The sequence below is a fragment of the Eubalaena glacialis genome, chromosome 6 (genome assembly GCF_028564815.1).
Source record: "Eubalaena glacialis isolate mEubGla1 chromosome 6, mEubGla1.1.hap2.+ XY, whole genome shotgun sequence".
Lineage (NCBI taxonomy): Eukaryota > Metazoa > Chordata > Mammalia > Artiodactyla > Balaenidae > Eubalaena > Eubalaena glacialis.
The window spans coordinates 79,169,216-79,195,127 of NC_083721.1; the positions used below are offsets into that span (position 1 = coordinate 79,169,216).

At 39.7% G+C, this 25,912-nt stretch overlaps 1 protein-coding gene across 1 annotated transcript in view; it reads left to right on the top strand.

Moving 5' to 3' along the window:
* The window catches only part of P3H2 (prolyl 3-hydroxylase 2), a 153,336-nt gene extending 127,743 nt beyond the window's left edge, over positions 1–25,593 (top strand). Inside the window, exons 7-15 of the mRNA XM_061194346.1 lie at positions 3,910–3,950; positions 5,725–5,819; positions 12,067–12,194; positions 12,754–12,849; positions 13,382–13,532; positions 14,402–14,519; positions 15,476–15,551; positions 19,548–19,688; positions 24,536–25,593. Coding sequence (XP_061050329.1) covers positions 3,910–3,950; positions 5,725–5,819; positions 12,067–12,194; positions 12,754–12,849; positions 13,382–13,532; positions 14,402–14,519; positions 15,476–15,551; positions 19,548–19,688; positions 24,536–24,628 — 939 coding nt within the window. The 3' untranslated portion in view covers positions 24,629–25,593. The remainder of the gene's footprint in view (positions 1–3,909; positions 3,951–5,724; positions 5,820–12,066; positions 12,195–12,753; positions 12,850–13,381; positions 13,533–14,401; positions 14,520–15,475; positions 15,552–19,547; positions 19,689–24,535) is intronic.
* Positions 25,594–25,912: the final 319 nt, after the last annotated feature.

A 25,912-nucleotide genomic window follows, 5' to 3' on the forward strand; every position in this document is an offset into this window, starting at 1 on the left:
ATCTTCTTTATCCATTCATCTGTCAAAGGACACTTAGGTTGCTTCCATGTCCTGGCTATTGTAAATAGTGCTGCAATGAACATTGTGGTACATGTCTCTTTTTTCTCAGGGTATATGCCCAGTAATGGGATTGCTGGGTCATATGGTAGTTCTATTTTTAGTTTTTTAAGGCACCTCCATACTGTTCCTCATAGTGGCTCTATCAATTTAATTCCCACCAACAGTGCAAGAGGGTTCCCTTTTCTCCACACTCTGTCCAGCATTTATTGCTTGTAGACTTTTTGATGATGGCCATTCTGACCGGTGTTAGGTGATACCTCATTGGAGTTTTGATTTGTATTTCTCTAATGATTAGTGATGTTGAGCATCCTTTCATGTGTTTGTTGGCAATCTGTACATCTTCTTTGGAGAAATTTCTATTTAGGTCTTCTGCCCATTTTTGGATTGGGTTGTTTGTTTTTATGATATTGAGCTGCTTGAGCTGCTTGTAAATTTTGGAGATTAATCATTTGTCAGTTGTTGCATTTGCAAATATTTTCTCCCATTCTGAGGGTTGTGTTTTCGTCTTGTTTATGGTTTCCTTTGCTGTGCAAAAGCTTTTAAGTTTCATTAGGTCTCAATTTTTATTTTTGTTTTTATTTCCATTTCTCTAGGAGGTGGGTCAAAAAGGATCTTGCTGTGATTGATATCATAGAGTGTTCTGCCTATGTTTTCCTCTAAGAGTTTTATAGTGTCTGGCCTTACATTTAGGTCTCTAATCCATTTTGAGTTTATTTTTGTGTATGGTGTTAGGAAGTGTTCTAATTTCATTCTTTTACATGTAGCTGTCCAGTTTTCCCAGCACCACTTATTGAAGAGGCTGTCTTTTCTCCATTGTATATTTTTGCCTCCTTTATCAAAGATAAGGTGACCATATGTGCGTGGGTTTATCTCTGGGCTTTCTATCCTGTTCCATTCATCTATATTTCTGTTTTTGTGCCAGTACCATGCTGTCTTGATTACTGTAGCTTTGTTGTATATATAGTCTGAAGTCAGGGAGCCTGATTCCTCCAGCTTCATTTTTCTTTCTCAAGGTTGCTTTGGCTGTTCGGGGTCTTTTGTGTTCCCATACAAATTGTGAAATTTTTTGTTCTAGTTCTGTGAAAAATGCCATTGGTTGTTTGACAGGGACTGCATTGAATCTGTAGATTGCTTTGGGTAGTAGAGTCATTTTCACAATGTTGATTCTTCCAATCCAAGAACATGGTATATCTCTCCATCTGTTGGTATCATCTTTAATTTCTTTCATCAGTGTCTTATAGTTTTCTGCATACAGGTCTTTTGTCTCCTAAGGTAGGTTTATTCCTAGGTATTTTATTCTTTTTGTTGCAATGGTAAGTTGGGGTGTTTCCTTAATTTCCCTTTTAGATTTTTCATCATTAGTGTATAGGAATGCAAGAGATTTCTGTGCATTAATTTTGTATCCTGCTACTTTACGAAATTCATTGTTTAGCTCTAGTAGTTTTCTGGTAGCATCTTTAGTATTCTCTATGTATAGTATCATGTCATCTGCAAACAGTCACAGTTTTACCTCTTCTTCTCTGGTTTGGATTCCTTTTATTTCTTTTTCTTCTCTGATTGCTGTGGCTGAAACTTCCAAAACTATGTTGAATAATAGTGGTGAGAGTGGGCAACCTTGTCTTGTTCCTGATCTTAGAGGAAATGGTTTCAGTTTTTCACCATTGAGAACGATGTTGGCTGTGAGTTTGTCATATATGGCCTTTATTATGTTGAGGTAAGCTCCCTCTATGCCTACTTTCTGGAGGGTTTTTATCATAAATGGGTGTTGAATTTTGTCAAAGCTTTTCCTGCATCAGTTGAGATTATCATATGGTTTTTATCTTTCAATTTGTTAATATGGTGTATCACATTGGTTGATTTATGTATCACATTGATTTATGTATTGATTTATGTATTTAAGAATCCTTGCATTTCTGGAATAAACCCCACTTGATCATGGTGTATGATCCTTTTAATGTGCTGTTGGATTCTGTTTGCTAGTATTTTGTTGAGGATTTTTGCATCTATGTTCATCAGTGATACTGGCCTGTAGTTTTCTTTTTTTGTGACATCTTTGTCTGGTTTTGGTATCAGGGTGATGGTGGCCTCGTAGAATGAGTTTAGGAGTATTCCTCTCTCTGCTATATTTTGGAAGAGTAAGTGTTAGCTCTTCTCTAAATGTTTGATAGAATTTGCCTGTGATGCCATCTGGTCCTGGGCTTTTGTTTTTTGGAAGATTTTTAATCACAGTTTCAATTTCAGTGCTTGTGATTGGTCTGTTTATATTTTCTATTTCTTCCTGGTTCAGTCTCGAAACATTGTACTTTGCTAAGAATATGTCCATTTCTTCCAGGTTGTCCATTTTATTGGTATATAGTTGCTTGTAGTAATCTCTCATGATCCTTTGTATTTCTGCAGTGTCAGTTGTTACTTCTCCTTTTTCATTTCTAATTCTGTTGATTTGAGACTTCTCCCTGTTTTTCTTGATGAGTCTGGCTAGTGGTTTATCAATTTTGTTTATCTTCTCAAAGAACCAGCCTTTAGTTGGCAGGTGGATTCTTAACCACTGCATCACCAGGGAAGTCCCCCATGTTATCTTTTAAACATTCTTCATATGAAGACATCCCTTTTGTAGAAGTAGTACCACTATATATATAGATTTCTATTTTTATTTATTGATTTTATTTGGGATAGCATAAGCAATTTCTATATCTTTACAGCTTTCAAAATTATTTTTAGCTACATCTATATTTGATGTACAATAAATAAGTTAATTCTTTTCCTGCTGTTGAACATTTGTTTTATTTATTTCTGGTTTTTTGTGCCCAAATGAATGCATTAAGCATTTTTCTTTCTACTGAACTATATTCATAGGATAAATTCCCAGAAGTGGGTTAACTCTGCCATCAAAGGATATGAGAAGGTTTAAAATTTTTGAAATTTTTTTCTAGGAGAGTTTTCTGGTACCTTCATTATTCCTAATAGTTCATAAAAGTTTATGGTATTACCATGAACATCTCAGCAATGAGAAATAACATCTTAAACTCATTCATATGCCTAATATATTATGTACAAAATGGTGCACCACTGTTGTTTTAATTTGTATTCCTTTGATTACCAGCAAAAATCAACTTCTCACAAATTATTATTACCAGCAAAAATCAACTTTTCACAAATTATTATTAATTATTTGTCCTCTCATTTGATTTACCTGGACATGTATTTTATTCATTTATCTGTTCGTTGCTATATAAGTTCTTTATATACTGTACATGTTAATAGGTAATATAAAAAGCACTGTTTATAATATATCCTATTTGTAACACATTTTTCGTCTCTTTCTTAGATATGTTATGTTTTTATTGACACATTTTTCAAATTAGGATAATTTTAATGTACATTTCTAGTGTAACATTTCTAACATGTTTATATCCGGTCTTAACTATTTTTGAAAGTTATGTTATCCCAAATGACCCTAGGAAAAAAAATCACTTACTTTATGATCCTATACAGATGATTAACCAGACTGGACTTTTTGTTTATTTGTTTTATTTATAAAAGTGAAAGGAGTTATACTTAATTATCTTCTAAGTGTCTTCTTGCTACCAAATTCTAAATCACTTTCTTGGACAAAAGGATGGATGCCCAGGCTAATTCCATGCTATTTTTTTAATCCATTTTGTCTTAGCCAAAATTGCACCAACCTTAGCCTTCCTTTTTATTAAAATTTAAAAATAAATACTATATTATAGCTTTATATAATATGCAAGTTTTCTAACATTTTAAGTCTTTTGAGTGTTTTATCTTATTTCTGTACATGGAATTTTAGTGACAAAACTACTAAGTTTTTTTTTTTTTAATTTAAAACAGAATTATTGGATTCAATACGGAGGACGACAGGATGAGAATCAGTAAGTTCTCCATTTAGAATGTTTATTTGTAATGAGAAGAAATACTTAGAATCATATTTATTATAAAGAACTTGGGCTCTATGAAATAGGCAAAAGGATATAATTAGAAGAGCTCTGAACTGGGAATTAGGAGTTCTGCATTGTGGTCCCAGCTCTTCCTCTTATTTCCAAGGCACCTTAGATAATTTATCTTCCTCTCTGGATCTCATGCTTTTCCTCACATCAAGGGGTTGAATCAGGTGATCTCTAATGGCTAAATGTTCTGTGACTCTAAATCAGAGAAAGTTGGATGCTGTTTTTGATTTTTTGATAGGAAAAAACAATTAAATTATCTTTTTCGTGCTAAATTTTCATACTGCATTTATTTGAAAGCATCAAGCTCGGAAAGTTTTACAGCAAGCTAAAATATTAAGTGTCATGAACTCAATCAGAAATGAAGAAAACTCAATTTTTAAAATGATAGATGTCAAAAGTCAGTTTACATGTTCTGAGCATTTCAAGGAGTCATAGAATTTTGGAGTTACACGTTTGAGATGATTGTCAACTGAAGAAAAAAATGCACTCTAAAATTGAGAGTTATGTTTTATTCAGTGGATTTTCTGAGGACTTCAAGCCCAGGAGACAGCCTCTCAGATGGCTCTGAGGGACTGCTCCCAAGAGTTAAGGGAGGAGCCAGGATGTATAGGAGTTTTGTAACAAAAAGCAGACAGTCAGAATAGCAGAAGATTACTGTTAATTAAAGAAAACCAGACATCCCTAGTTAATTTAGGGTTTATGCTTTTCTATGTATGGGAAGATTCAAGAGCCTGGGCTCATTGAAATCATTCCTTTGATATGCACCTCAGCTCTCTGGGGCCAGTGTCCTGTGTTTTCCCATCCTGAGTCCCCTCAGGGTGCACCGTTGGGGGGAGGCTGCGGTGCCTGACTGCTTGATGGTGGGTATCCTGTTTCCATCCTCAGTTCCTTCAGGGCTCACCATCAGGGGAGGCTGTAGTGGCTGATGGCTTGATGACCGCAACATCCTTCGTTTACTGATATGGCAGGCGGCATTCTTAGCCCACAAGATCTTGAGGTCCAGGTTATTATCAAAATCAGAAACTGAGGCCCTGACAAGGCAAAGGACTCAGTGTCTCACCATGAAGGACTGGCAGATCCAGACCTTCTTATTCAAAATCTTGTGGTCTTTCACTGAGCTTCAAGGGCTCAACCTCTGGGTGACCTCAAATTATTGCAAGAGATCCAAGAATGTATATGCATATTTGGATTTGCTCAATTTGTATATATTGAAAGGGCATCATGCTATTGTGTGTGTTCACAAAGTTTGACACAAATTCATGTCTTCTATCTTGGAATAGTCGAGAACCACTACACTCGGACATGATTTATTTCAATTCAACCATCTTTCAGTGATGCGCTCTATATTCAAGACATATAATACAACACTCTGAGCACTGTAAACATGCACGTGATCATTGTTTCATGCTCTGTTGGTACTCAAAGTCTAATCTCAAGGGGTTTACATTATGGATACAATGAACTGTAATAAAGGTTGCTAAGAAGATTTAGAGAAGTGAAATAGAGCACACTCATTGGGAAAATAGAGAAGAGCTTCATGGAGGCAATAGCATCTAATTTGATCTTGAAAGATGTGGACTTGTGAACCACAAAAATATACAATATGAAGTCATAGACTACCTGAGTAAGGCATCCTTTGCCTTTGAACATCTTTATTCAATGGGATATTGCTATTTCAACTTTTTTTTTGAATGGGCAGGGTCCCTTCAGGAGTGAACGTGGAGGGGGCAGAAGTTCATGGATTATCAACGCGGAAAAAGTCATCACCCAAGATAGACCGAGACCTAAGAGAGGGTAAGTATTGTTGCACTTTTACTCTTAGAAGGAGGGGAAGGGGAGGCTGGGACTTGGCCAGTTCTTACCCGGATCAGGGCAGAACCCATTTTCACTGAAAAATAAAGAATAGGACTCAACTACTCCAGTTCATAAAATTCTGAAAGCAAGTCTCAAAAACAAGAATGTCTCAGGTGTGTATATCACTACCTTTGGTTTTCAACAAAAGTGCTACCAAATTCCCTCACAGGAGTCCTGTGAGCTAGGCAGGGACTATATGATCATTGCCGTCCTCAGTTGAGTACCCGAGGCTTGGAGAGGTTACCTGGCTTACTTCTCTCACATTGGAGGGGAGCATGGAATAGGCTGTGTATCGGGGGAACTTGAAGAGGCAGGTCACACGAGATATTAGTTAACCTAAGATCCTTGAGGCACATATCTGATCAGGGCTTTGAGAAATCAGTAGAATTTAGATTAGATTGACAGAAGTGTGGAGGGAGCCATTCAAGTGGATGAAAAAAGGACACAAAACGCTCAGAGATGGAGACAGCAGGATATTAGATGCCTGTTTACATAACCTCAAAATGACTGGAGCCATAGGTGGAGTGTTGCCAAGCGTAGGTTTTAAATAGAGCCAAACATTGTTGTAATCACAACTTATTAGCAAGTGTAGTACTAACAACAGTAGTAATCCTTAACAATTATTATTACTTCTATATGTTTTACAATTTTCCCAGCAAATTTATACACAGTTCATTTTAATACTGGCAGCATCTCCTGTGAGACAAGTGTCCCCCACTTCACAAGCAAGAAAACTGAGGCTCACAGAGATTTAGTGACCTATCCAAAGCCTCAGAGCTTGTAATAGGTTAAGCAGGCTTTTGAATCCAAATCCCATTTTCTGTTCTTCACCTGATGATGGAACATAGAAGTGTCTAGATATCTGAAATGTATCCCCTATTGATTAACTAATTGCAAGATAAGAAGAGGTTTTTCAAAAACCTGCATTGAGAATAAGTACAGTCCCCCTCTCCCCAACAAGAGAGATGTCAGCACATTCCTCTAGCTGATTTGAAAACTTCTGGCTCTCTGCAGCTCTCACATTTCCCAGCCCTTTCCTTCCTCAGCTTCCAAGTCAGTTTGAGGCAGTAAACAGGATAATACGCTCATCTAATCTGACCTGGACCTCAGTTTGTAGTCACAAAGCCCAAGCTATTTTATGAGTGCCAGAGAGCTTCATGGTCAGCCAGAGTTCACGTTGCTTTTTAAGCTGAGAAATCACCCAGGAAGTACATGCCAGTAAGCCGGCACTTTGCTGTAAACGTTTGGGAAGCTCCAGGACAGTTGCCAAATTTCAAAGCATTTTTTTTTCTGGCTACCAGGGGATCTGATGTCCAGCAACTGACCAAGAAGGCTAATGGGAAGAGTAGAACAGAAAACTACACAGGATGGAGAAAGATCATGATTGACTGGGTTGCCAAATTCTATCATTTCTGCCATTGAATGGGCTAATGAATCATAGGATGTTCCCTGGGAACCTACTGGAAAGCCTTCTGTGCAGTCACTAGAGATCAAAATATGGTCTAAATTAAGAACAGTGGTAGACAGAGGCAAAGTTCCCAATGAGAAAACACTTTCAACATCTTAGTCTGGCTGAAAGCAGATGTCAGGGAGGCAAGAAAGGATGCGTGCTTCCAGATTAGAATATATTTCAGCTTCTCTCATCTTCCACAAAGAGATTGTCATCTACTCTGGTTACCTAACAGTATTTAGTAGTATTCATACTGGATGTCTCCCGAGCATTAAGATGGGAGTGACTCAGGGCTACTGCACCCCAGAGTGACTCCAGTCCTTGGAATATGCATGTCATCTTATTAAAAACATCTGTCACTTATCCATTCTTCTTTCAACCACCAGTTTTCCAAAAGCCCTGCTCGATAATAATCCCAGAGTCAGCGGGGGTATAGTAGAAATCACTTTGAACTTGGAGTCAGGAAGCCTATCTTAGTCTGATGTTCTCCAGAGTGATGGGTAACTAGAGATTCACTCTCTCTGATCCTTATCCTCACCTGTAACAGAAGGATAGTAACTCTTTGGAGAGGATGAATATGAAAGTCTTTTGTAAACTGTAAAGGGCGGTGCTCATATAAGATCTTGTTAGCACACTCCCGTCGTAACTTATATGACCTTGTTGTATTTATGGTAAAATATATCTGCTTGCCCTGAGCCATAGGCAGTGAACACAAAAGAGCATTTTCCTATAAGATTCCTCTTTATTACAAATGGAGAGTCAGAGCCAGGCACATACTTTATGAATGAGAGAAGAATTCAGTTGTTTAACTAAATCTCCTTAGGCTGTGGTTAAGAGTTGGCTGAAGCCATCAAATCAGATCCCAGGAACCACAACTTATTGGACTACATTTCTATTTTTATTTTAATGTTTTTCTCTGTCTGTTGTGCTACTAGTCATTTATAGGCTGGTAGACTTGCATTTTTGAATGGCAGGATTTATTTTTCCTTTTATATTTTTGTTTTCCTTTTGGTTAGTGGGTAGGTAGTTGCCTGTTTTTTGTTAAATGGATATGTGGGAAACCTCTGTATGAAACTCTGTGCTTAGTGGTCGTTGTGTGAGCTACATGAAAGGCAGATGTCTAGTACAGATTCTGCCCAAACCTGTTAGAATTTAGGTATTTTAGACTCTGTGTTGCACTCTGTCCCTTCACCTGATCCTTGTATATTGCTTATGCCATGGTTGGGGAAATTGTCAATATCCCAGTAGCTCTCTTTTAAATATAATCCATTATGCCATATGCTTATGAAGATATCTCATTCAAACTTAACACAATATACCAGGCATATTTTAACAATTCAAAAATGATCATCATAATAATGGAAAATACTTATACAGAGCTTAAGCATGGTAGGCGTTTTTCTGAATGTTCTAAGATAACTTTTGAAGTCATGTTTTGAAAGTAAACTAAATGTATTTAAAGTGATACACTCTCAATATAGAAAATGAGAAAAACATGGCAAAGTACAAACCAACCTAGTCCACTAAACCCTTGATCTGTCTTCCATTTCTATTCGAATTTTATACTAGAAAATTCTTTCCAGTGAACGTACAAGTATCTTGTCTTTCTTGTTGAAGGAACGTCTCTCTCTATGTTTCTGAATGGAAATGGAATGTGCCATTCACTTTTGAATATTTGAGGGACAGTCTCAATGTGGCTATGGATCTTAACTATATAGATTAGAGCAGCCTTCCCCAAACAAACTGTGTTTTTTGTTAAGAGGTCCATTCCATGCTGTGAAAAAATTTAGCACAAAGGTAGCAGCTTACAATAACATACACTTACTATCTCACAGTTTCTGTGGGTCAGGACTATGGGGGTAGCTTAGCTGGGTCCATTGCTTCAGGGTCTGTCACAAGGTTCCATCAAGTGTTGATCAGGGCTGACGTCTCTTCTAAAGCTGGGAAACTATCTTCTTCCAAGCTCAGATGACAGAATTCGGTTCCTGAAGGCTATTGGACTGTGGTTCTCAGTTTCTGGTTGACTGTTGGCTGGAGGATGCCCTCAATTCCTTGCCATGTGAGCCTGTCCAATACAGCCACTTGTTTCATCAGACTATAAGCTGAGAAAGCAACAGATTGAGTCAACCAGCAAAATAGGAGTTGCAATGTTATGTAACCAATCAAAGATGTGATTTCCCATCACCTTTGCCATATTCTATTAGTTAGAGGCAAGCTCCAGGTCCCACCCACACTTGAGGGAAGCAAAGTACACAAACCTATGAGTACCAGGAGGCTGTGACCATAAGGGGCCAACCTAGAGTCTCTCTGCCATAGGAAGGAAGGAGGGAGGAAGGAGGGAGGGAGGGAGGGACGGAGGAAAGAAGGGGAAGAGGGGAAGGAAGGAATGAGGGAAAGAGGGAGGAAGCAGGGAGGGAGGAAGGGAGGGAGGAAAGAGGGAAGGAAGAAAGGGTGGGTATTGTGTTTATTTAAGGGTGAGAACTGCTGCGTATTATATTGATATTTAGGATATTCATAATGCCTGTTCACATATTAAAAGTTCCAAGAAGTCCTCTTAAATTTTGTTTACCCCAGTACTTCCCAAACATATTTGATCAATAAACTCTTTTTTCATTAAAAACTTTTTTGTAGAACACAGTTTGAAAAACATTGAATTGTAGGAGATATATAGATATAGATATAGATATTTATGTATGTATTTTCTATTCATCCAGAAGATTGATACTAAAACTGGGAGCTTGTGGATATATTCCTGGAATCCAAGAAATTCTGTGTTTATAAATTTTGATGGCCATTTAAAAAATTAAGAAGGGCAACTAGTGGGTCATCTGAATAACCACTTATAGCCAAGGACTGCCATGAGATTTCATACCTCAGTGGGTATGGATGCAGTTACCATCACATTGGCATCGGTTAATAACACTTCAGTGGTCAAAGACTAATAAGAATTGAAGTAGGACAAACTTATGAATAATGTATTAAGACCAGATGAAGGCCAAAATTCATCATGGTCCACTAAGATTCCACAGTAGTTTCAACAGAGAAAACTTGTAGTAGAATGAGTCATTGCACACCAAGAACACTCTGAGGAATGCTGGCTCAGAAGAACCAGGGCCAGATCACTCATTAGAATATTCATGTGGAACATTGCTTTTTAGTTTCCACAAAATAACGTTAACCATTTTATTAATATTGTTAATTTGAATTTAGCTGGTTTTATGGTCTTGCTTTTATTTAATCTTGTACATTGGTTTGGGTATGATAGTTGTATGAAGCTATAAAAATAAATACTGTACTTACAGTTTTATGATTGCAAACATGGAAGTAAAACTGCAGTACAAATAATTTGTCAGCACTGAAGCTTCTTAGGGAACTTTTGCTTTAACAGATAACCGTACATTACTCAAGATTGAGAAACTGTCCCATTATCTTAATATTCCATTAATCATGGGCTGTAGTAACTCTTTTATCCCAACTGGACTGATAACATTCAGTGCTGTTCCCTAGTTTGACTAATCTGTTTTAAAGCCAAAGAGTAGACATCAATTTCAGTTGTCTCTTTCTCCTTCAATGATGTGTTTTAGGCCAGTGTGCTGGTGACCATTGCCCAACTGGGGAGGATGGGAGGAGCCCTCCTCACCCCCATGCCCTCCATGGTAAGCTGCTCTTGTTGACAGGCATCAGGTCCCTTAGGAGGAATATTACAAAGAGGAGAAAAACAAGTTTTGCTTTTCTATTCAGTTTTCTGGTTCAAGGTGTTTGTACTTTGCTACATTGGAAGATTTCCTCACCATCAGAGGCTTCGTCCTTCAGTCCTATTCTCTATGAGGAAAGAACCATGTCAGGTCTAGATTTTGTCATTTCGCCACCTAAAACATAGCCCCAAAGCATCATGCTTTGAAGAGCCAATATGGAGCTAATTTTATAAAGTTGTAAGCTCTGTCCAGTGAGGGAGCAGGTGCCTACAGGAAACTCTCCTGTGGGGGAGATATATATATATATATATATATATATCGATATAATTTGCCCAGAGAGCAGAGAAAAAGAGATATTCCAAAAGTCAGACCATCCAGAGTCAGTAGGTGATGGAAAGAAGACTGAGAAGGAGTCAGGTGACTTGGTTATGACTGTCCTGATGGGTATTTATTCCCTGAGTTACTTGCTGAAGGTTTTGCTTTGGATACCGGTGGAACTGAGGACACAAACATGTCGTCAAATAATTTTTTTCTCTCTTCCTTTTTTTTTTTTTTCAATTGTTTGGTTGTCCTGCTATCTCTTTAAAAAGTCTTTACCTACCCTGAGGTCATGTCATCCAGTACTTGCATGAGATGTTGTGGCAGAGGTAGGAACCCAGGGCTGTGGAGAAGGGAGGGGCCCACTGCTGAGAGAAATCTGGAAAGTCTTCACCGAGAAGAATCCTATGAGATGCCCAGTCTGTTTTGCAGGATCATCCCTGGAATCAAGTGAAAAAAAAAATAGTTTATCAATCCCCAAATCCTATACAAATGTAATATATTAATTATGACATCATGGGGAAACCTGGTAGCCAGACATCTGCCTTTTTCTTGAATCCATATTTCGTTTCTCAGCCTTCCAGATTTGTAATTTGTCTTTGCGTTCCTAAATATTCGTGAGGAAACTGACTCCTGAACTGCACATTGAAAGCTGTTGGGTGTTCTGTGCTTCCCGCCTTGGGGACAGAGGTAACAAGGACAACCATGTGTTTTGTCCCTGCAGGTGGCCCCTTGCTCTATGAGAACATCACGTTCGTCTACAACTCCAAGCAGCTGAACGGGACTCAGCGCGTCCTCCTGGATAACGTCCTGTCGGAAGAACAGTGCCGGGAGCTGCACAGCGTGGCTAGTGTGAGGCCCGGGAGCCACACTGCGCTGGTCTGGCCTGAGCGTGGAAGAGCTTTGGTCCTGGACTTACTTGGAGCCAGGAAACCAGGCCTGAAATGTTACTTTCTTTAGGAGAAGGACATTGATTGTGGAGGCACATTCATAGCCTTTGGGTTGGGGTGATTGTAGTTTTGTCCAGCTCTGTACATAGCTCTTGGGTCTGGAAGAGCTAGAGGCTTAATTCCTAGGACAACTGTATCCGGCACGTGCCCTGCCTATCATATAAAGTCGCTGGGAAAAATCTCTTTATTTTTTTCAATAATTAATCAATATATTAATTATTTTTGTTCTACCTATTTCTACAGAAAGTGGTGGCACCATTTTATAATGAAAATGCGGGGTGAAAGTTAAATAAAGATCCCTCTTTTGGTTGGAAGAATTAATGATACCGGAATCCTAGAATAAAATGGAGTTGGTTCTGAGTATTGACTTTGGTTCTCAGCTTTCTGGCAGTCAAGGCAGAAAGGGAGATGTGATGAATTCATAATCCTCATTAATAAAGCACCTTGTATTTTGCTTCTAGGGAATCATGCTTGTTGGTGATGGATACAGAGGAAAAACTTCACCCCATACACCCAATGAAAAGTTTGAAGGTGCAACTGTCCTGAAAGCACTCAAAGTAAAACTTAACTTCTTTTGGATCTGAATTCCTAATTGTCAACCCAGGATCTTCTGGGAATGGCAGATACAGGGAAGAGAAGGATTTAAGATATAGACCTATCAGGTCATTGAAGGGAGCAAGTATGAAATGGCACCCTCATTGTTTTTAATCACTCCTTCATTCCTCCATTCGGTTATCAATTGATTAAACTCTATTTCCTAGATTTGCATCTGACAAATAATACACAACCCCCTTGTCCTCAAGAAGCTCAAGGTCCAATGGTGAAAACATACTCAAAAAAGTTATCAATCTGTACTGCGAGAGGCGTTTTTGTAGAAGGGGGAGGAAAGTGTCCTGAGAGAAGAGGAGAGGGATGATTAGCTTTCAACTTTCCCTCATTTTCCTAAACCAAATCCACAAGTCTGTAGTAGTATTCCCACGAGCCAACAGCGAGAGGAGCATCCTATATTGGCTTAATAAAACCTAGCATATGGTTTTCTCAATCCTTCCAATCAACCCAGTGGTTCCTAATATTCTTCTTTTTCTTCAGTTTGGCTATGAAGGCCGAGTCTCCCTGAAGAGTGCCCGTCTGTTTTATGACATCAGCGAGAAGGCTCGAAAGATTGTCGAATCCTATTTCATGCTGAACTCAACCCTGTATTTTTCCTATACACACATGGTCTGCCGCACAGCCCTGTCTGGTGAGATTCCAGAGTCTGAATGTGTTCCCTTTTACGCACAGTGAAATGAGAAAGAAAACAATGCAGAACAAAGCTCTATGAACATGTCAGACTAACGGTTCAGAAGAGTTCTACATTTCTAAAACAAAAGAAGCTTACTCACTCTGATTTTTCCCTTCCCTCTTTTTCTACTTTGCTGGTCCCCTAAAGTATTAGAAGACCACCACGCTGCCTATTTTCCCTTTCAAATCCATTTCTTCTGCTTGCTACCATCACACAGAAAAATACTTTTCTGCTCTAGGTTTCACTTTTCAGGGTTCAAGAACCTGGAAATTACAGTCACCATTATGCCCACCAGCACTGAGGAGAAGCATAGAAGATAAAAAGGATTGTTGAAAGAAATGTGCTTAAAAAGGCAGAGACCCCCTCACTCCCTGGCATCACTATTTTTTTCTCTCCATCGTCTCTTCTCTACCCTCCTGAGGAGGAGGGGAGAGAGAATGTCACAGAAGTAGACTTTTCCACTTGTGAACCTTCAGCTGCATCAGATCTTTCCTTTTTGACGTTTGCATTTTATCCTCATCCTTTGACTGCCCCACACAAAGTACAGCCCATGAAATGCATGACATTTCTGCATGTATATTTATATCGGAGAACTTTTATAGCTGAAGAGACAGGTGTGACTTGCCTACAGTTTTTTACATCAAGTTCGTATCAAAGCAGGACCAGAGTCTCTTCACGGTGCTTGCCTAGTGTTCTTTAGCCCGCTCTGCCTTCTGATCCTCAAATTTGCAAGGGGCAGCAGCCATGGGAGAAGACAGATTGCCAGCTTTGCTCTTGCAGGTTACAGCATTCAATTTCTCATGCTTCCCTGTTCCCTTTCCTGGCAGGTCAACAGGATAGAAGAAATGACCTCAGTCATCCCATCCATGCTGACAACTGCCTGTTGGATCCAGAGGCCAATGAATGCTGGAAGGAGCCCCCTGCTTACACATTCCGGGACTATAGGTACAGCCAGCATCTGATTCAGAACCAAGCTTTTGCCCAACAGTTATCAAAACCCCGTGGAAACTAGGAAGCTGATCTGTTTTGCTTGTCATCACATTCATCTCGATGAAGCAGAAATGCTCAAATAATCTTCTGAAGCAGCTGCCACAACTGAGAAGTGACTTCAGCGTCTCATATTTTTATCTTAAAAATCCCTGCACGATTTGTTGCATCATATTCCACAGAATGTCCCTTTTGTTTTAACATAAAAAGTAAAGTTTATGGGTTCTTTTTTCTCACTTGGCTTTTATTTAAACATATTCCTTGCGGTATATGTATTAACATCTCAGTCTGAGAACACAGGGTGTGCATCTCAGCAGGCATAGGGATCTCATCACATCATTTATCTATGTCTGCATTTTGTAAGTAAGAAACTGAAAACTCAGGACAAAAAAGTTTTCTCTTATTGAATGATATTTTACTGTGTAAAGAGTCAGGAGTTGTAGTCATCATGTATATAATGTGTTAATTATTACTACACTGTGCTCTATACAAAAATGTTTATTCAGCGCCCCCTATCTGCAAGACTTGGATACACCCCTTAGATCTCTCCAGCTACTTACGGAAAGAATACATCCTTTCGAGTTATTAGTATAAAAGGAAAGAACAGAGTTTTAGATTCTGTGGGTGAGATCAAAGGGCTAGATTACACCCAGTTAGGTTTTATTTGGAGGAGGTGAAATGTGAGATGAAGTTTGACATATAAATAAAACTTTAACCTGAGTGGAATAAATAAATACTTCAGGGTTATGACCCTACATCTGATCTTACTCTTGAGGGTTAGGAGGGTCAATCATTTTAATGTTTAGTTCAGAGGAAACTTACTCATCAGGCTGGTCAGTTCATGCCCAGTCTGCAGTATTCTGCGGTGATGTTGTGTAGGCATGTAAGAGTATTGCTTCCCTTTCTTTTTACAGTGCTCTCCTATATATGAATGATGACTTTGAAGGAGGAGAATTCATATTCACTGAGATGGATGCCAAGACTGTGACTGTAAGCCAGCCTATTCTTGCAAATTTATCTAGCATTTTTAGTCTCAATTTTGCCACTTTCCAAAGACTGCTGGATTTCAAATATTTCTGAGCTTGAGAATTCATGAGGTGGAGAGAGATCCAGTAAATGTATACATTATAAAATGTTAGAAATGGAATCATCAATAAAAATCTTCTTTTCCTTTTTACAGATGGGTAATTTAAAGAATATATATTAAGGATCATATAGTTAGTTTTTGTTAGACTTAGAACCAGAACCTAGGTCTTCTGATTCTTTGTCAAGTAATCATGGAAACATAAAAGTAATGATGGAAACATAAAAACACCTATTCTTAAATCACCCACGACTATGACAAGTCAAATGACTCTACAGAATGGCTTTCAAGTACCCTGGTGCTCTGTATGTTTAGGTGAGCATTGGCTTCCATACCCTTCATTATCCAAATTATGATATGCGTGTGTATATATATATATGTGTACATATATATATATATATAAAATTCTGATGGTAAGTAAACCTATACTTGAAAATTGATATATACACATTCACACAGACACACATGTGTTATATATTCATACTTTGGATGAGATTCTAAACACACCTTCGTAGATCAAAAATCAAAAGTTAAACTCAACCACCATCTTCCTAAGCAAACTAATGCCTTTGGAAAACCAGCCTACTGAACACTTATAAACCGTATAGCCAGAATCTTTGGTTTTTAAGCCGAACAGCATATGCCATGGTAGAAAAAAGAGGTTTTCTGATTGAGGAGATAATTGAATTATAAATAGATTATGAGATATCTCTTTCCTCTATACAAAATCAAAATAGTTGAGACATGTATGTGATAAACTTCAAGGATTTTGCATTATGTAAGCTACTTCCACAACTTTTTTCTGATTTTATGTCTTTCCCCTCATATTTTGTACCCTTTTCTTGGTCTCATTCATGGCATACTACTGGTGTAAGCAAATAATATAAAAACGATGTATTACTGGATTTAAAGGGAAAACCTATGGGAATTCTGGTTAAAATTGTCCAGAAACATTGATATAATTAAGAAAAATATTTCATACACTTTAATATACTGTATATTTAAAAGGTCATGATGCCTCACACTCTTTTTTGTAAAAAGCTTAAATATTATCATGGGAGTATTTTGATGCTTCATGATTTGGGAAATTAAATCAAGACTGATGATCCAGGCTCAGTTTAAATGCCAATACAAAAATATCAACTTTTGAAAAGCCTCTGTGCAGAAAACATTTGATTTCTGAGCTCTGCTAACAGGTTCAAAACTGCTTGAATCTCACACAATTGAAAAGAAAATCAGGCAGGTGGTTGAAAAGATTTCTTTGCTTCTTCTCCATCTAGTGGCCATATTTGGAAATGCTTAATGTTTGAAAATAAGTAAGGCGGGAATATTATTGATATATATGAATCATTAATTCATACTATGTATGAATCATTAATTAAATGAATCATTAAATATGTGTGAATTCACCAATTTTTGAATGCAGATTAACTGTAATTCTGCTTTTTAAAGATGTGAAAGCAGATACTATTCCCCTTTAAGAGATTTATACTTTTAAGATAAAGATGCAGCTATTTTTAAAAGTACTGAATCTAACCACCACCATCCCCTAAAAAAGTAAAAGAAAAACTAATTTAAACAATGTTTTAATGAAACAGCTCCAAGTTGAGAGATCTATTTTCAAAAATTAGTTCTACTTCAGATTAATGCATATGGTGGAGTTTTGGGAGCATTCTGTAGATAATTAAAATTCTTAGGTAACCAGTGCCAATAACAAAGAGAAATGGATAGTTTTCCTTTTCAGTTTTCCCTCCTTTGATTCTGGAGGGAAAATTGGAGCAGGGAAATGCCCCAGCTTTGTGCTATGCAAGGAAGAATAGTCTCCTAAGTTCTTTACTTTGGAAAAATCTGGAAATTGTATAATTACTGAATGGTGGCTGAAGATTTACATTTATTCAAGGCAAGTACAGCACAAAGCCTTCTCTGACTTTAATCATCAGTTAGATGCAAAGCAAAAGGAATTTTCTTTCGTCATACTTGGAAGAACCATGGATTATTTTCGACAGCAGCATATTTGTGAAACATGGGTATTTAGTTATTTTGGTTTCTCTGTGCAAGTTTGAAAAAGATAAAATCCAATGAGTTCCATTTGCTTCATGAAAAACTAAACTCAGTGGGGCTGTGTTCCAAACGTATGTTTACGATCATTTAAACTTCAGAATACATTTTCCCTTAGAAGCAATGTCATTAGTGGAACTTGTTTATTCCTCCGCATACCTGATATATGAGAGGTGATGCTCTCCATTTGATAAGATTAGTCCTTTGTGACCCCACATACCTATAACCAATCCCAACTGCTTCAGGCAATTGATAGCTTCTTTTCCCAAAGTTCTCCATGTGTAAGCATATTTTCAATTCTTCCATCAGAGACAAAGCATTAAATTGTTCCCACAGCCTCTCTTTAGTACTGTAAGATGTTGATGCCAAGACTCTAATCACATAGAAGCAATGGCGACCACGTGTGGATAAGTAAGCCCTTGACCAGCACCAGGGAATGAGCAGCTCAGAAAATTTGAAATTAGATCCTAAAGCCATGCGTATAGGAAGTCTTTCCTGTCCTGCTTCATATATTTTCTAGTATTAGTTATTTTGCTGTTTCTGTGTGAAAATGCACAACAAATTCCTTCTCCAGAAACACAAAATCAGATTGATACTGAAGGCACCAGTAACTAGGAACCTAGATTTACATCAGAAAGTCACTTTGATAAAGCTGCTTGAGAAAAGCAACTCTCTCTAGCAAAGACAAATCACTCCTCAATTATTGTGAACAGAAGAGTAACCCAGAAAGTGACTGCTTTTCTCTTTTCTTCCTTTTAACACACGCACACAGACAACACACACACACACCCCCCTCAGGATCTTTGACTACTCCACTTACCTTTGACCTTCCACAAGTTCGTCACACAGTCTGGGAGTACTTATGTTAAGTAACATCCAAGGACTTCAGGAAATCTTCCAAATATTCCTCCTGAAGCTGGCAGTGGAAAAACTTAGCCATCCCATTTTATGGTGAAGGGGACCAAAGGTTCTTCTGATGGTCATGTATCAACTCAAGTCAATTCAGAAAATAGCTTGTTAGAACTGGTCCATCTTATCAAATAGTACAATGATTGATGCCACTTTCTTGCTTTTATTTCTAAGCTGTACTATGGAATAAGGCAGGTTTCTGTGTTTCTCAAGAAAGAAAAATGAACTCTGCTTAGAGCAGACACTTTACTCACGGAAGCAAGACCCCTAATATTCCATTGCTTCAGCTTACTCAGTTTGGAGGGCCTGCTTGTTTGATCTAATAATACTCTGGCTCAGGCCCCCCAGCAGTGCCTCTTTCCCTTCTACCCTGTCCTACCTAATCATTAGTGGACAGCTCCATCTGAGCCAAGCTTGGAAGGACTGTGCCCATCATTCCAGAGCCCTGGAGGCCATGGAATTGGTCACCTGAAGGGATGGTGTGTTCTCATCACTGGAGGTATGAAAACATTGGCTAAGGACTACTGGGCAGGAATATTGTAACAGGAATTAAAGTATCATATGGGATTAGACTTGACTTTTAAAAATTTTTGTATTATGAGAAGTTCACAAACCATAAATGCACAATAAGTAGTGCTAAAATTAGAGACATGAATTAAAAGGGAGAGCCTTTGCCTTCATGGAGTTTACCAGCCACCAACATAGCATGTATTGAGCGATTACCGTTTGCCATGGACTGTGCCAACCGTTTTACCTGATAACTTTATTTTCTGAATTAGGTATTGTTTTGACCTTATCTTTGTTTTACAGACGAGGAAATTGAAATAATTTTGTCTTCTTCAACCCCAGGATTCCATTAGAAGGATAGAGAAGGGGGATTGTAGAAATGTTAACAGTATAGGAATTGAGAGTCAAATTTTCACTCTCTTTCTCAGGCCTCTATAAAACCAAAGTGTGGGCGTATGATAAGCTTCTCATCTGGAGGAGAGAACCCGCATGGGGTGAAGGCAGTCACCAAGGGCCAGAGGTGTGCTGTGGCTCTGTGGTTTACCTTGGACCCACTCTACAGAGAATTGGTGAGTTTCTGACCCACCCAGAAAGCCACTGAGACACCCTATAGACCTGCTTCATGAACTGATTTATCGGAAAAGTCCTTTGGGTTGATCCATAACCCTTCAGGGATCTTAGAGATCATGGGGAAAAAAACAAACCAAAACCAAAACCAAACAAAACAAAAACTTTTACAGAATCCTTTCTGTCTGGTTTCCAACACTGGCTCTGTTTTCTAAGCAAGAACAAATTTTGTTAATCAGATCCATGACCTAGCAATTACACATTTGATGTTTGTAGGATGAGTTTGAGGAAAAGAAGGGCTATGAATGCAGTTCTTAATCAGATGGGTTCTTAGAAGTGAAGGTTTGCAGAAATAGACATCACAGTGATATTTGGCAGTCTCTAATTTGTCTTGAGTTTATTAATAAATTGTAGCATCAGGAGAGAGGAATCATTTTTTACTGGTCACTGGGAAGACTGATTTGTTTTCTCAACAAATCCTTAAAAAGTTCACTGAATAATTTATGAAACATATGTAGAAGAGGGTGAGGAGACCTGAAAGTTTATCATTTACTACTATTAAATTAAATATTAAAATATTGTTATTATTCTATTGGAAGTAGCTAAGGATGCTTAGCCTGGGTAATAGACCATGATCACATCCTTCTGGATGCTGTGGGCAGAGATTATGGTGTCTGTCTGTGAGGCTGCAGAGGGATGAATTAAGACCTCTGGATACAAGCCCCTGGGAGGAAAATCTAGGCTCAACATAAGGAATAACTTTCTAATCGTCAGCACTGTTTGGTGGACTTGTCTTCTTTGGAAGTATTGAGTTTCTTGTCACTGGGCGGCTCCAATCAAAGCCTCAGCAACTTCTTGGCATGGAACGCTGAACCTGAACCTGAAATTTCATGGCAAGGGCTAAACCGGATGACTTCAAAGTCTCCTCCAGCCTTGAGTCTTAATGAAGCTATGAAATTCTAGTCTTGAAAATGGCATTCTAACCAAATTTCCTCTTTACGTCCCTAAATTGGATCCAATTTCATCAGAAACTTTAAAATGAATTTCTCTTTCTCATATACTTTTTGCCGTCAAACCTGACTCAGTTTTTAGGCCATTTCCCCTAAGCATTCTTTCATATATTTCACAAATGTTTATGGAAGATCTACTATGTGCCTGGAAAACTCCACAAGGTAGGCCCTGGGGGTACACAGTTGAACAAAGCATAGCTTTGACCACGAGGAGCTTAGAAAGGCTGAAAAGGAAATGACGGGGAGAAGACAGCAGTCTGCGTTTGCAGGGGGATAGCAAGGAAGACTTACGTATATAAGCGCGATCCTAAGAGAGCAGAGGATGATAGCCAGGCACAGAAAGAGAAAAGAATGGTCCTGACAGAGGGAGCAGAGCAGGGAGAGATCTGAAAACGTCACTGGGGACTGAGCAGTCTCCTTCACCTGTAATTCCTCTCTCCTCCTGTGTCTCCACATCCAAAATGTCAGCGTTCCTCCACATCACTCCTGGACTAAGGAACCTAGGTACCTGAGTACGCAGTGCAGCTATCACATTGTTGAAAAACTGCCTCGCCTTTTTTTCTCTTTAGTGTTTAATTCAATAAAAATTTAACCTGTTTTATTATTCATTACCTCAGCCCTCTCTTCCAAGATATTTTTTATATCAAAATAAGCTAACACAAAATTCTCTTTGAGCCTTGCTAACCTGGAAAGTACAGTGTTAGGAAAATTCTTCACTCTCCAGGCTGTGGCGACATCTAGTGGTCACAGAAGAAAATGACCAGAGCCTCTGAGGCAACTGCTAGAACATTTGGCCTATGACGTGATTCCCAGACTTTGCTCCACATTGGAATCAATTGGCGATCTTTACCAACTATTGACATTTTGTCTACCACCCTTGGAAATTCTGGGTTAATTGATTTGGGCTGTAACCTGAGTGTCGGAAGTTTTAAAAGCTCCCCAGGTGATTTCAATGTGCAAAGAAACTTCAGAGTCCCTGAGTTAGGCATCTGCTCTCAGGTTGAATCCCTGGGCAAAGAAAGCCTGCCTATCAATACATCATCAGAACTGGCAGACTTCCATGCTCATTATAGATTACTTAAGGCACTGAATTCTCAAGGAGTATTTAGCAACATACACTCGTAAGGATGCCCAATATTAGAAGCTTCAGTTCCTTGTATAGAGACTTGCAGCTCTTAAACATCTTTCCTTTCAGGACGTACATGACAACAGTCTCCTGTGCATTCAGATTGCAACATTCTGTATCTACATCAGTTTGCTAATCAGCAAGATGTTCTCCCCATATTCATAAAAGTAATACTCACCCATTTTATTTGGACATCAAGACAGTTTAGTTTTCTGTTATTTAGTATATTTGGTCCTTGTAGGTGCCTTTTGGTCAACATCATGCTCAATTACAAGCTCTTGAATACAAGAGGCTTTGTTTTCAAGTCATAAAATAGTTCTTTTTATAACTTACTATGCTGGACATTGTGCTAGGGACTACCTATAGGAGATACAAACTAGATAAGACGTAACTTTTATTTTCAGGGAGCTTAAAGTCAAAGTGAAGAGATAATACAGGGGCCTGAGTAATAAAAGCATAGCAAAGTTCAGTAGGAATTATTAGAGGCAAAAATGCATGGTGGGGACTTCCCTCATGGTCCAGTGGTTAAGAATCCGTCCTGCAATGCAGGGGACACTGGTTCAATCCCTGGCTGGAGAACTAAGATCTCACATGCCACGGGGCAACTAAGCCTATGCGCCACAACTACTGAGCACACGGGTCACAACTAGAGAGCCCGCACGCCACAACTAGAGAAGCCCATGTGCCGCAACGAAGAGCCGGCACACCGCAACGAAAGATCCCACATGCAACAACTAAGACGAGATGCAGCTAAAAATAAAATTAATTAATTTAAAAAAATGCATGGTGTTTAGGGGATAGAAAGAGGAAATTAGGAAAGGCTTTGTTGAGGAGATGGCATTTGACATGAGCCTTAAAAGGTGAGCATGATTTCCTTAGGGAGAGACATTTTAGACAGGGACAGCCCTTCATCCACTTCTGTATTTATTCATCAACTATAATACTCCCTTGCCAAATGTCCGTAGCTTTTCTGGACACAGGAAATACAACAGTGACCAAACATGACAAGGCACCCTGCTTTCACGGAGCTTACCTTCTAGTGAAAAAAGACAACAAATAAGTAAAAGAATAAATAATTGAGGGATTTTCAGATAGTGAGAAATGATATGTGGGAAAGAGAACAAGGCAACTGATCTGAGAGTAAAAAGGAGCCGGGGGTGAAGTGTGAGGGGCTTCCAGACAAGTGACAAGAAGAAGCTAACCGTGGTAAAGGTCTTGGGAGGAGTATTCCAGGGGGATAAGAGGTTGTAAAGGCCCAGAGACAAGAGGGAGCACAGAACAGTCAAGAAGCAAAGAAAGCCATGGTGGCCAGAACATGGTATGCGAGGCGGAGAGCGGGCTGAAAAGAGGGCGCAGAGGAGGCGGCGATCAGACTGGACAAGCTGCTCAAGAAATATGAATTCTACCCTAACTGTAGGGGGGAAACCATATTCCGTCCTCACCTCCTCCAGCCCCAGGAGTTACAGGATAGGAAAGATTACTGTAGCTAACACGTCGTAGACTAGAGTCATGATAAAGAAGGTGAAAAGATGTGGGCGATTGGAGATGCCATCTGGAGGTAGACCAGCTGGGCCTGTTGAAGGATTGGTGTGGGGATAAGAGACAGCCTAGGATGCGATGGAAGCATCCTTTAAATCCTAGGGGCACTTAACCTGGAGTAGGATGAGGAAGTCCTTCTCAGAGTGCTGCATGCAGAGACCTTGCAGTAAGTCAGGAAGGTGGAATGTAAGGTGAGGAGAGAGGGGAAGGCAAGGCGAGCTGAAGAAGAGAGCAAAGTCAGAGTCCTTATAAGCACATCAAGAAGGTCGGACCTGGAGCATCGAGCAATGAGAACCCACCTGAGGGTTGTGAGCAGCGAGCAGGAAAGTGTGGGGGTCATGATTCAAGTGCAGAGAGTCCATCAGAAGCACGTGGGAAGGGGTGTGAAACAGATCAATTTGGAAGCTGGCGCAGTAATTGAGTTAAGAGATGATGAGAGGGTAAACCCATGGTCCTCAAGCAGGAGCGGTTTTGCGTCCTATACGTCACATTTGGCAACATTTAGAGACATTTTTGGTTGTCACGACTTGGGGCCGGGCATGTGCCACTGGTTACCTGTAGTAGGCAGAAGCCAGAGATGCTGCTAAACATCCTACAATGCACAGGACAGCCCACACAACAGAGAGTTCTCTGCTCCAAGACGTCAGCCGTGCCAAGGTTAAGAAACACTGGCCTGAAGTAAGGCAACAGTATGTGCACTGAAAAAAAAAAACGGGGCAGAAACAGGAGGCAGAACAGAGAGGACTGGTGATTTGTCAGATCCAAGAAACCCTGGTCAGGCTTTTGGGGCAAATGGGGGAGCAGTGGTGGTCTTTACTGAGAGAAGAAATATGTGAAGAGGACAGAGTAGGTCTGTGGGGGAGAACATGGTGAATTCAGCTTGAACACTGACCTGGAGAACTGAATCGGAGATCTCTGTGGGACCACAACGTAGCAAGGGAAGTCAGCAGTTGAATATACAAGATTTCTTGGCAAGAGAGGAATCTTGGAAAGTAATTGCTCAGGACATAGGGAAGTCAAGAGAAGGCGCCCGGGTAGGGATGGAGATGAGGTTTCCTTCTTAGCCAGATTTAACACCCATCCCTGTACAGATGGATGCCTGGAAGTGTTGAGGAAGCTTCTGCCACTGATTATTATGCTTGTAACAGCAATGTGTAAATTGTCTTTTTTGCAGGAGCGAATACAGGCCGATGAAGTGATCGCGATCCTGGATCAAGAACAGCAAGGGAAGCACAAACCAAATATCAACCCCAAAGATGAGCTATAAAAATGAGAAAAAGAGTATTCTATCAGATATTTATTTAAATTGTTAATCTTATGAGAACCTTTTTATTTTTGTACAGAGCCACGGTATAAATTAACAGGTTAATATGAGTCACCAGATCTCCCTTCTGTGCCTAAGGATGCTTGCTTTGCCCCTCTCGGTCTTTCTGTCTTGGTTTTTCAGCAGGTCATCTCTCAAAGCCCAGTCACGCCCTCCCCACCACACACACACACACACACACACACACACACACACACACACACACACACAGTTCATTTGCTGTAGATCCTAAAACTCAAGCAGAAAGAGTAAGTCCATTCTTGGCGAAACAACAGTTCCCAGACATGCCCACTTCTAAAGTTAGCGTGTGATTTGGACTCAGAAGGCCTTCCTGGCTCTGTGCCTTTCAGCCACCATCTCCCCCAGGGCTGATGGCCATGAGTTTGACTCTGAGGAGTCTCTGGTGAGGTCAGAACTGCTTCAGGTATTGCTGGCTTGAGGGCCCCCAGGCTCTGCAAAGGAATGACTCTGATGACGCCTGCATGAGACGGAGGAGCTCAGCCTTCCCGGGGCCCGGGTGGAGTTTTTGACTCTGGTGTTTTCAGCAGAGAGCGCCCTTACACTGGAAACTTCCGTTCACCCTCCAGCCGGGTGCCAGAAAGGACTGCCTGAAGAGTTGTGTCTTTAAAAAGGTTGTACAGGGGTTTAAGTGGAATGGCTCTTCATCCCAGTGACTTTGGAAGGAAATCTTTAATCGCACCTGAATCAGGGCACCATGGCCACGTTGCCATGGGGAGAGTGGGGTCCACTGTTGAGAAGGTGTGTTTTGTTCTTCAGGAAGAAGAAAATGATTTCGGATGGATTCCTCTCTCCATCTGCATATATTTTGGGGGTCCCTTTGGTGCTCTCCAGCTCACGGATTTTAGTGCTTGTATCTGATTTTTTAAATAAAGGGAGCCTTCTTTTAATATTTGGCGTTTATTTTTCTTCTTCCAAATGTTTCGTTTGTCTCCAGGTAGTGGTTTTGGGATCCCCCAGGAGCTTTGGGGACCACCCGGGGTAATACTGGGCCATGGCTAGTTTTGCTGGCAGGTGCTTGGGGGCTGCAAGGAAGGTGGGAGCATTACTTCTGAAGAAACAGAGATGGTTAGCAAACAGGTGTTAATCCAGAGAACATCTGGTCCTTGGTGTGAACTCTAAGGAAGACACTGCAAAGACAATGTTTTGGGGGGTGGGGACTGGGGTTGTTCTAGCCGAGGGGGTCTGCTCCACTAACCCATGCGAGAT